General features: G+C 60.3%; 2 protein-coding genes across 2 annotated transcripts; one reads left to right on the top strand and one right to left on the bottom strand.

Moving 5' to 3' along the window:
- Positions 1–1,698: 1,698 nt before the first annotated feature.
- Positions 1,699–3,291, top strand: LOC142356497 (uncharacterized). Its single transcript, XM_075408393.1, has one exon. The coding sequence runs from the start codon at positions 1,699–1,701 to the stop codon at positions 3,289–3,291; it is 1,593 nt and encodes a 530-aa protein (XP_075264508.1).
- A 6,865-nt stretch (positions 3,292–10,156) lies between these two features.
- On the bottom strand, positions 10,157–11,213 carry LOC142356498 (uncharacterized). Its single transcript, XM_075408394.1, has 3 exons — positions 11,024–11,213; positions 10,818–10,867; positions 10,157–10,456 (listed from the first exon to the last, which is right to left on the bottom strand). Exons 1-3 carry the CDS (start codon positions 11,094–11,096, stop codon positions 10,157–10,159), a joined length of 423 nt encoding a protein of 140 aa, XP_075264509.1. The 5' UTR covers positions 11,097–11,213.
- Positions 11,214–11,371: the final 158 nt, after the last annotated feature.

Below are 11,371 nucleotides of genomic sequence, written 5' to 3' on the forward strand. Positions count from 1 at the left end.
AGGCAAATACCGGTCAGGTTTTGCTGCACAGAGCCACAAGATGAACTTGTGCATGCCCAGCTATATAGCGCTAGGCCTTGCAGTGCTTCCGACACGGTACGACACGGAGGAGGTTCCTAGTTCCGAGTGATCCGACCGACACTGGCCCGTGGCCGGTAGGTACGTACACGCTGGAGTGTAATGTACTGTAAACATGTACCCTGCAGGTACGCGTTTCTTGCGCGAATTGGCCATTGGGTCGAAGAAACGCGGAATGACCTGTACTCCGGCCAGTATCCCCTGTACGAGTAGGTCTACGTAGAGCCCTATCTATGTATTCTCAACTTGAGTACGAGCTATCTATCGACTATCCTTATTTATGGCTCAAGTAAGGATAGAGATAGAGTACACGAGCTTTTACAAGTTCAGTGTACTGGCTTGCGCCATCAATGACCAATGTCCTTGGTCCAAGTACCCTACCTCTCGAGTCTCGGCTCTCAGTCTGCGTGAGGTTGGTTACAGACCAGAGTGCAGCACCCTGCAATAAGCACCTCTCCGTATGTAAGGATAGCTCTAGCTAGAGAGGCTTGGTACCCTAGCTAGGGCCTACCTTGTCCAATCAGGCTATACCATTTCCTGGGCCATACCTAGCTAGTACGCGTATACATACCCCTAGAGTACGTACTCGACGCTGACTGGTACGCCGATACGGCTACCCCGCCGGGCGCCGGCCCCACCACATCGCGTGGTACGTCCAGGAGTTCCGCCTGGCGGCTGGCTGGTACTCGTACGCCGTACGCGCGTCAGCAGTCAGCACGTAGGACCAGGAGTCCCTCCTGGTACCACAGTAGCTCTAGTACTCGTAGGACCCTGAGAAGTATGACTTCTGCGTACCTCTGACCCAGGTATCTAGGCCGCCTGGGTGGCCCCCCGTTTCCTAGCTGTGCGGCTGCATCTTGGTATGTAACGAACCTATCACTCGTAGGACCCTCCTAGCTGGAAGGACGTACCTACCGGCCGATCGTACGAGTACGAGTGCAGCTATCCACCGGCGCCGGTGGATATCGACCCACCCGGGTAGGGTACCTAGAGGGTACCTACCTACTACGTACCGGCGATGCTTTAACCCGGTTGACCTGCGGAGTGCGGAGGGCCTTTGGCCTTTGGGCATATTGCACAGGTTTTTAGAGCCAAGCAAGGGTAAACTAGGGTACCTAGTTGACCCCGCTTTTAAAAAAAAAGCGCGGGCATGCATTTGCCAGCATTAATGTAGGTAGGTAGGTACCGTACCCTACCTACAACCAGGAGGAATTCCTCCTGGTCAGAGCAGCCGGCAGGCCGTTCGGTTCGGCTACATCAAGATGATCAAGATGATCGCTACCGTACATACTGTCAAAATGTAGCGATAATATACCTAACCAACTGGGTAGAGGACAATACAGCTCCCCTGGTACAGCTGAGGAAATATGCATTGGTAGGGCGGGACGCCTCTATACCTACCGTACAATAGCTAGGGTTGTGCTTGCATGCCTTCCGCGCAGAGAGATCAGGCTAAGCGAATCGCTGGAAACCCACTCACTCAGTGGTATATATAGGTATAGCGCGACAGCTAGGGTCACAGGCTTCCCTCCCCTCCCTTCCGCGTCTTGCACGTTACACCCACAAGTGTGTTGCTACTAGTACTACTGCTGAAACCGGCCTATCGGACACAGCGTTGGAATGTCTACAGTCGGGGCACCCGAGCCGCACAGCAGCGGCTCGTCCAACGCCATCCCTTGCGCGATAGACAGCGACGATTTCCCGAGCGCAGCAAAGCCAAGCGCGGTAGATGTGGAGCTCCGAAAACCATCTCCTGCAAAACAGGGCCTCCCCGTCGGCCAGGATGCGCGGCCTCCCTCTCCAGAGGCCGAAAATCGTCCAACGGGCGTCGGCCGGTTTAGGCTTGCGGACCTTCAGATCGTTCGGCACTTCCACCTGTCATGGTTTGCGATGGTTATGGGGTGGGGCGGCACGGCGCTGGTCATCAACGGCTTCCCCCATGCTGAAGGCGACTTCAAGACTACTCTCGGAATTATCGCAACCGTCGTTTGGGTGTGGGACCTGGTCTACTGTGGGCTTTTCCTCATCCTGCTTCTGCTCAGAGTTACCTTGTATCCCCGCGACTTCTGGAAGATGATGAAGACCAACAGCTTTCTATTCTTCGGCTGTGTGCCCATGGGGATCGCAGTGGTGGGGATGGGTTTCGTTAACTTCGGTCCGCACATCATGTCTGTCGACATGGCCAACCAGGCGGCACGTGCTATCTTCTGGATCGACATCATGCTAGTGATTGTGTCCATGACGGTGCCACAGCTGATGATGGTGATGCACCAAAAACACACATTTGACAGCATGCCCTCCCTCCTGCTGTTGCCGTTTGTGTCGTGCGTTGTGGCCTCAGCACTCGCCGGCACCATCGGACCGTTCATGCCGTCTCTGAGCTCCCAACAAAACGTCAATGTCGCGGGATACATCCTGTGGGGGGCCGGTATTTTCACCGCAGCGTCCATCATCCCGGTCTACCTCATGCGCCTGGTCATTCACGGGTTCCCACCGTCAGCCCTCGGCAACAGTGTGTGGGTGGTGCTAGGTCCCATCGGCCAGGGGGCGAACGCGATCCTGATGCTCGGTAGGAACACGGGCGAGCTGCTGTGCACCGGGCAGCTCTGCCCCGGCGGCATGGTGACCTATGGCACATGTTTTTGCGAGAGCGCGATACCTCTGTCACCCCTGTCATCCCTCGGTTATGCGGCGCCGGGCATCACCCTGCTGATCGGCTTTGCCATGTGGGGCCTGGGGCTGTGGTGGATGTTCATGGCGTCCTCTGCCAGCCTCTACCACATCGCCAAAATGCGGACGCTGATAAGAGAATCTTCGAAACTCGGGAAGCATCTGAGCGAGGGCTGCACTCACTGCACCGCACCAGCAGCTCAGGATCCTCCGGGCGCCGCTGAGGGTGACGCGGGTAAGGCTGCTGCAGCTGCGGGCCCCGGTGCAGAAGCAGACCCGCTGAGCATGTTCAACGACAACGTGGTGCTGCCGGCCCCCGAGAAGGGGATGCCATTCAACTTGGGCTGGTGGGGGATGGTGTTCCCCTTCGTCACCCTCAACATGTCGACCTATCAGCTGTACATCGACACGCAGTGGGAGTTCTTCATGTGGATGGGACGCATCTTTGCGGTCTTCCTGGTCACCGTCTCGTGCTACATCCACGTCAAGACCGTCATGCACGTCGTGACCGTGAGCTTCTGGCAAAAGTTTGCCTCAAGCTGAGTCCGAGCCCACGCTAATGCATGACTGTGACTGTTACACCCCAGCTCTTTATGGAATTCCGCAGAACTTCCACACAATTACATACCATTGATTTAAAGAAACATTTTACACGCAACTCTTCCGGGGGCGCCCCGGCTCTGTTCTGCCTGCAACGCTGTACAGTGTCGCTTTGTGCATGCAGCAGGTGTTCACAAGAATGGGCATGCAGAGGTCCGGATCTGCATGGATAGCTCAGCAGAGGTCGGTCCAGCTGCGGTCCGCCCATTGAGAAACTGTTGTAGTGCTGCGTGTGTCGCATGATTTGCACAGCCAGCCAGCGGCAGGTGCAGCAGGCGTGGTAGCCAGGGGGAGGTGGGTTACTAGGCAAAGTATGTATGGAGCTGCATGATACTCGTGGCAGGGGCTGCATCTCCCAGCAGGCCTGTTGTGAGGTTTGGCCAGAGCAGCCCTAGAGTCTTAGCAGTCCTTTCCAGCTGCTATAGTAACAGGGCATTCTGGATTGGCGAGATCCAAGCGAAGTACACTTCGCCGATTTCGAATGTAATCTTGCCGGATAATAACCGTACATATTTCGCATTGCATTGTTGTTGTCAAAACATTCCGGAAGGACAGGCCTCTCGATCTCTGCATGGCTGTCTCCACTCGTACGACTACGGCATGAGTGCCCGTAGGTATATCGGGTAGTAGCAGGAGGTACTAAGTAGGTACCCTGTCGTAGGTAGTCGTACCTACCCTGGGTAAGTAAAAGGAAGGCAGCGGCTACGTACCTGGTGTAATGATACGAGTACGAGTAGGTGTAGGTATCTATTTGGTTGGACCCAGAGAGCTAGGGATACTCTAGCTGCTGCTAATACTAAAGGGTAGGCCGGTAGGGTAGGTAGCTCAGATCTCTTGCCTTTATCTTGCATGTACACCTGTGTATCGTTATGCAGCTAGAGGGTAGGTAGGTACGAGTACCCTACCCTCTAAAGTGGGCGCGGTATCTCCCACCTACCGGCTACCGGCCGTGGCTACCGTACGAGTACCATTTTACACGCCAACGGCCTCTGGGCAACTGCCAACCGCATCTGCTTGTCGAGGCGCAGCTGGCCGCTGGGGAACTAGGAGAGAGGGAGAGTCCAACGCACAGACGCGGGGATTCATCTCTCCACCCTCGAGAAGCGAGAAGTTGAATATACGGGATCATTCCATCGGCGCATCTCTGGCCCGGGCCCCGAACAGGTCTGACTACATAGGACTGCCCACGACCCCCACCGTTCGCATGTTTTCCATGTCACACCTCGGCACGGCACGTCATCGGGCGTCTGCGCTTCGCGCGTTTGGCAGGCAACGCTGAACCCCGGGATTCGATCGTAGAAATAGATTTTTGCATTTAAAGGCATCGTGGATACCGGATCCCGTCGTTCCCTGCCCGTGCCCTCATGGCGGCAGCCGCCGTAGTCCTCCAGGGCGTCTTGAGGAACGTGCATGCAGTACTCCCAAGCTTATGTCCCTTCTGGCCATAATACACATGCCTGGCCACCGCTTTTTTTGGCACATCCGACAAGTCGTCTCCTAACAATCACCGTGCCTATGATCCTGACACTCCAAACTGTACACAGCACGAGGGAGTCGGTCGCTTTCACACCCAAGCGTCAGCTAATGCCTGCCATGCCCAGCCCAACCTCTGAGAAAGCCCTCCCTTGAAGTTTTAAAAGTGGCCACTGCCTTCCCCTAATGACCTGGACTGTTGGGTCGGTGGTTCTCGCAATTCCGCAGGTCAGGGTGTGACGCGATGGGGAAGGTTGCCAACCCCAAGCCTCGGGTGCGGAGCCCGGCGGTCCTCGGCAAAGAGCCGCAGGTGAATACATGCCAGGGCCACAATGCATGTGCAAGCGCGAGAGCCGTGCCCGATTTACGCCCAGATTCTCGGCGACGGCTGAACACTCTTCCACAATTTGCTTGTTCTGAGCAGATGCTGCGGTGCGCACGGTGCGGCGAGGTGTGTGCCAAGGAAGGCTTTGTTGGGCAGGATTCTGGGCCGACGCATACCTGCGGATGCGGAGTGTGGGTGTCATGGGAGCTCTGGCACAGGATCCACCAGCAGCTCATCGGGCAGGTGGGCGCTCCCCCCCTCTGCCGCTAACAGCTGTTCTAGAAGTGGCAAGGACAGTCGAGTCGGAGCGAGCAGGACCGGCGGGAAAGGGGGTGGGGTGAGGGGAGGCACACAGCAGGGAGCAGATAGAGGCGTGTACGGTGATGGCGGCTCGGAAACAGGCAGGGGGTGGGGATGGGGGGGGGGGGGGGGGGAGGGCGAGAGGCAGAAGGCTTAGCACACGGGGGCAGGGAGACAGAGACGGGGGTGGTGCCTCCGGGCGAGCTGACAATGCGGGAACGGAATCAGAGGGGCGGAGCGGCACCAGACAGGGTGGTGGGCACGGTGAAGCGGATGTGAGAGCCGGTCCAAGACTGGGCGGCATGAGACCTTTGCATGCGCTGCGATTCTGACATGGCCTGTCCCATCCGTGTGCCGCGCAAGCAGAAGGCGGAGGTTGAGGTCAGGACTGAGGAGAAGGTTGAGGATTCAAGCCGCTATGAATCGGTAAGCCTTCCTTGCCAGTGCGTCACGCCTCCGTCTCATGGCCGTCCCTTTGGCCTGCAGCCACCACCGGACAGACATCCCTCACTTTGACGGCCGGCCGGCGATGGTGCAGCGGATCACGGATTGTCACGGCATCTTGCCTGCCCTATGAAGATGCCCGGCCCGCAGTGCCTGCAGACCCGTGACTCAAGAGAGGACCCGGCCACAGTCGATACGCCAGGCAGTGCTACTAATGCTGCCTTGGCCTGACCGCCGCCGCTGCTCCCCGTGCCCTGTAGGAGATAAACGTGATGAAGACAAGAATGGTGGACGTCGAAGACAACACAAAGAGCCGTGAAATGCAGCTTAAAGCAGAGCTGCTGGAGAAGACGAGGGAGTGCGCGGCGCTCAAGCGGCAGGTGGACGAGGCTCTGCTGGTCCGTGAACGCGAAACCCGAGAGGCGTCGGCCCTTGCCCAGGATCTCAACCTGAAGGTGCAGGGGGGTGGCAAGGAGCGGGACGACCTCAACATCACCAGGATGAGGCTGCAGAAGGAACTGGACGACTTGACGCTGAAGAACCGCCTCTCTGAGCATCGCGCGTCGGTAGGGCCGGATGCGCACTGTGCAGTTGTCGGTGGCGGCGGGTAGCGGCACGCACAAGGGCCTCTCACAGGCAAGGGACGGTCAGCAGCCAGACGAGAACAATTGACTGGCTCGGAGCAGATGTTATGCCTGTGGTGCCTTACAAAGGAGGGAAGAGAGTATACAATGGATGGACAGCGGGACGGGTCGAACGTGTCGGTGACGGCAGCTGTGGCTCAAGAGCCAGCAGCTGCTGTTTGCACCTGCTGTGAACATTTGAGCTCGGGCGCCCCCCGCTGGCAGTGACTGCTTGGTGCTCTGTGTCCCCTGCTCCCGCGCCTGCCAGACAGCGGAGATGCGTGCTGAGTCCATGGAGAAGGAGATGGTGCACTTGAAGGTGAGGCTGAGCTGCAGCGAGCGTGCGGTCAGGGATAGCCCTTGCGGGTCTGGTCAACACAGGCGGGATCCCTTTGGACCATGGGGGTGCCCTTGCGAACGCTCCCTGCACAGCTCTCGGTGCCGCCAGCGCTGCCCCCTGGGGCATCTCGGAACGGGGCATGCGGGGTCCAACAGAGAGGCTACGGCCAGCGCATCTTCATTGGGGCGCCGTCCCGGTATTCACTGCCTTCGTTGTGTCATACAGGAGCGGGTGACGGGCAGTATGCTCAGGATTGAGTCCCTCGAGAAGAAGCTGAAGGACACCGAGACGGCATCCAACGACTGGCGAGTGCATGCTGAGATGTACAAGTCAAAGCTGTCTCAGCACGTGGGCCCGAGCCGTGAGTTGGCAACCGAGGCTGAGCGCCTGCGGCTCGACAACCGGCGCCTCGTTGGGCTGCTGGAGGGCACAGACGAGTTCCGGTCGATGATGACCAAATGCGCGTTGACGCGTGGCACGCACTATGTGACGCTGTCGGAGTGCCTTGTTGAGGAGGGCTGGGTATCCGAGGTGGGCCGTGATGATCTCCGGTGCTTGCTGCATGCGCTGTGATGAGCACCGCGGCCGTGGCCGTCTCTGCGCTGTGTGTGTGTGTGTGTGTGTGTGTGTGTGGAGGGGGGGCAGGGGGGAGTAAAAGCTGCGGTGCCGCCGTGCATCTCACACCTGAATCTGCCACTGCCTGGGGTTGGCAGATATATGCCCCGGAGCTGGACAGGCCGGTGGATGTGGACCTGGAAGAGTACCACTGGCTGCCCAAGAAGGCGATCTCAGTGACCACCGCCTTCCTGAAGGAGGTCTTCCCCAGGCTGCCGACCGGGCCGTTCATGCACCTCCTCATGCACCTGAGCAGGGTAGGCCCGCACTCCTCCCCGCGTCCTTCCTCCCATCATGTTTTTTCGCCGCCTCCCCGGGCACGCCCGTATCGACAAGCTTCGTCCAGCCTCGGTCTATTCCCTCCACCTCTGGGCCGTGCGCCGTGGCCTATCCCCCCGCCCAGTTACTGTCGTGGATGCTGGGCGGGGAGGCGGGTCCACGACCGCCGCTGACACGGCACGCACCTCTGTGTAGGTATGGAAGGAGCATCACAGGGAGGACACGGCAGAACGGAAAAAGATACACGACCAAGAGGTGGCGGAGCTTCGGAGAGCGCTCGACAACCAGAAGCCGTACTATGCGGTGTATGCCCAAGACAAGATCAGGTGCCTCTCCCGGTCGCGGGCATCACTTTTCCCACACGCTCCACCTGCGCAGACTGTACTGCATGGGGGTGGGGGCCCGACTGCTTGATGCCGCGTCTTGGGAGAGCTGGGGAACAGCCTGGCTGTGGGGGCGTCGGCGGAGGTGGATGTCGTTGTGCGGACCGTTGTGACGACAGCCGTGGCAGTGGAGGGGCATGGGCAGGTGGCGGTAGAGGCGCAGGTGGCTGTGCAGTGCACGGACTCGGGCACGAATCTGCGTGTCTGCTGCATAGATCTCAACCTCTGAGCCACTGCTGTGGTGTCTGTCTCGATGGGAAGGCACCTGAAGAAGGCGGTTCAGCAAAACAAGAAGATGACCAAGGCCGAGCAGCGAAAGCGGGAGAAGGAGAAGGACATGTACACAGAGGACAGCCGGGTGATGCTCAAGTGGGGGCTCAGCACCATGGAGAACCTCTCGAAGCAGGTGCGAGGAAGCCTGCCCCCTTCCTCCCTCCCTCCGGCCCACTCCCTCCCATCATCTGCCACCTCATGGCGGTGCAAGCGGAGCCATGAGACCACGTGTCCACGTCATGCATTCCTCTGCGATTGCGCTGACCGCGCGGCCCTTCACCTCGGAACGCAGGTGGCTGAGATGATGCATGAGAACCACGCCCTGCGCGCCAAGATGATTTCTCCTTCCAAAGGCGCCTCAGGCGCGATGCTGCACAGCAGTTCCCCGGAGTCGACCATCACAGTTCCAAGCTACCGCGCGCTCCTCAGCCCGCGCTCGAGGGCCCGCTCCCCGGCCAGAACCGCCTACGGCTCCCCTCAGCTCCCCCTCAGAGCGCCAGAGGTGAGAGTCTGCAGGGCGCGAGGCCATGCCCAGGGCAGCTCTGGACGTGAGACGGAAGTGGAAGTGATCGGTGTGGGGCCGGGGCGTGAGAGTGCCCGGCGGAGAGGTCAGGGGCATGAGGGAGAGGTGAGGGGACGGTGCGCGGCAGAGGGGAAGGATTCATCTGCCTTTCTCAGCCACCTGAGACGCCGCCGTTGGTGCTGCAGGCCTCTATGGATGGCTTCTGGGGCACCACCCCTATTGGCAGTACGCCAGTCACGGTGCCAGAGGAGGGGCTGGCCACAGAGCCGACTGAGCCCTGTTTCCCCTCGGGCATCTCCCAGAAGACTTCAGAGACCACCAAGATCGCTGCCCGCCGCTCGTCACTGATGGAGGACAGCGCCCACTCCTCGGTGACAAAGTTCAAGCGCAACGACGGTGATCCCCACCGGCCCTCCACGTTGCCGGCAGCTTAAAGAGATGCAGAGAGAGAGAGAGAGAGAGAGAGAGGCACAGCAGGTGCCGGTGCTGGACGCGCAGGCGCAGGAAGAGAGTTGCAGGCAGGACAGGAGGGCGACACAGAGCTCTTGGCAGAAAGACGCATCCGGCCCCGCTCCCCTTGCCTGTCCTGCCGTCTCTTTTGCATCCACGTACAGTAGACGCAGACTGATACACTGTGGTAAGGGAGCGGTAGAGGGCTGCTGTGACGGCAGGTCAGCTCTCTCTCTCTCTCTCTCTCTCTCTCTCTCTCTCTGTGGCTTAGGGAAGGTCGGAACCGGGGGAGAGGGGGCGGGCGGTCGGCAGCCTGACCCCCACCGATCGCTTCCCTGAGCTGCTCTGTTTGCGACGGCGGCAGTGTGACTTCACACAGCAGACCGCAAGAGGGACAGATGGCCTGACGTGCATGCGAGCCGTCAACGACTTCACCCTGAGGCCACCCGATGCATGCGACCGTGAGGCGGCAGCTGGCGCCCCCACACCGTCCCGGCGAGGAACGGAAGCATTGCCGCACGACCGTTATGGTTCCTTGTGTGGTGAAGCGTGATTGCCGCCCCCTCCTGCCCTGCGCTCCAATCAACGAAGGAACGTGCTGTGGGCCTCGGCCTTGCCCCAGCAGTACTGCGACGTACACAACGCTCCCGTAGAGAAAACCCTTTGCTGTTCAACAGTGTTTAACGATTCATTTCACATCGGCGGTCCTCGAATATCCGTTCCCTACTATGGATCACCTCTTCGTCATCACCTCAGCTGGCAAAACAGCCCGGCCGTCGGTCAAAGGCTGCCGGCGAGGAGAGGGGTGAAGTGCTGCCGCCGGTGAAGCACGGAAGGCAGCAGCTGCGCGGCCATCGCGGCGTCGCGATCGTCGGCATGGCTGTCCACGCACGTCTGGCTGCAGTACGCCAACCGGTGGCACAGGCGGCTGCGGACTCCGCCGTCGAGGGGCACCGGCCCGCCGCACCCTGAACAGCACACCACGGCCGGCGGGGCCCCGGGGTCTGCGGTGCCGCTGCCACGTCTCTGCCACACTGTGAGGGCGTAGCAGGTGTTGGTCCAGTTTGGGAGGGGAACAACCTGGGCCGGCATGCAAAAAACACGTGGCAACGGATCAGCGTGGAGCGTGCCATCGCCACTAGAGTCTGTGTGGGGCATAGCGATCTCCGTCACAGCCGCGCTCTTGGATCCTATTGCCACTCGGCCCTTGCCGGCGCCCTGCCCCGTCCCAGCCCTCCCTGATCTGTGTCCCGGTGGCATCCCGCAATTCGAGCCACCGCAGGCAAGCAGGGGTCCCTTTGCTCTTGGAGGAAACGCCGACGGGGAGTGGAGGGGGACGCCCCAGCGGCAACGGCAACGGCTGGCGTATGCTGAGCGGCACCAGTGGCCCCGGTCGCCACGATAATCCCCCGCTGGAGGTGGGATAGGGGGGGGGGCACACCTTGACTAGCTGGAAGGACTCCGTGAGCTGCTTCTCAAAAGTCGCGTCTCCTGCGGTGCAGCAGTGTTAGGCAGGGAGTGACCGGTGACTGCCACGTGGGGCGAGAGCGGGAGGGAAGCGGGGCAGGGAGGAGCCGAGGGTCGCGCAGGGGAAGGGCGGAGGCTAACGCGTAGGGCTGGGTTGGGAGACGCGGGACCAGGGCAGACCTGTCATGCCACCCCACTCGCCCACGTGGCAGACAGTTCGTCCCTTGAAGGCATCCAGGCACCGCCTGGCCATGGCCGACCCCGGCGGCGGGTAGCAGAGGAACAGGCTGGCCTGGGGCGGCGCGGTACGCAGCGCCTCGGGGCCTCCGCGGGCAATCGTGGTGAACGGTGGCACCTGTGGGATCCAGAGGGAAGCAGGAATCGGCGGACGCGGAGGAGGGAACCAGCAGGAGACGTGCAAGGGAGGGACGGTACGCGTTGCTTAATTCCGAGGGCAGACGTGTGCGGTAGCGGTGAAATCAGTGCTGCAAACAGCCCAGAGGATATCAAGGGAACACGAAGCGGAGG

Source organism: Convolutriloba macropyga, unplaced genomic scaffold (assembly GCF_964194025.1).
Source record: "Convolutriloba macropyga unplaced genomic scaffold, txConMacr16.3 SCAFFOLD_6484, whole genome shotgun sequence".
NCBI classification, from domain to species: domain Eukaryota; kingdom Metazoa; phylum Xenacoelomorpha; order Acoela; family Convolutidae; genus Convolutriloba; species Convolutriloba macropyga.

Excerpts from the sequence above, each read along its gene's own strand:
- LOC142356497 (XM_075408393.1), top strand. The coding sequence starts at position 1,699 with ATGTCTACAGTCGGGGCACCCGAGCCGCACAGCAGCGGCTCGTCCAAC.
- LOC142356498 (XM_075408394.1), bottom strand. The coding sequence starts at position 11,096 with ATGGCCAGGCGGTGCCTGGATGCCTTCAAGGGACGAACTGTCTGCCAC. Across the intron at positions 10,868-11,023 it reads CGAGTGGGGTGGCATGACAG|GAGACGCGACTTTTGAGAAG; the intron begins GTCTGCCCTGGT and ends GCTGCACCGCAG. Across the intron at positions 10,457-10,817 it reads AGTCCTTCCAGCTAGTCAAG|GTTGTTCCCCTCCCAAACTG; the intron begins GTGTGCCCCCCC and ends ATGCCGGCCCAG.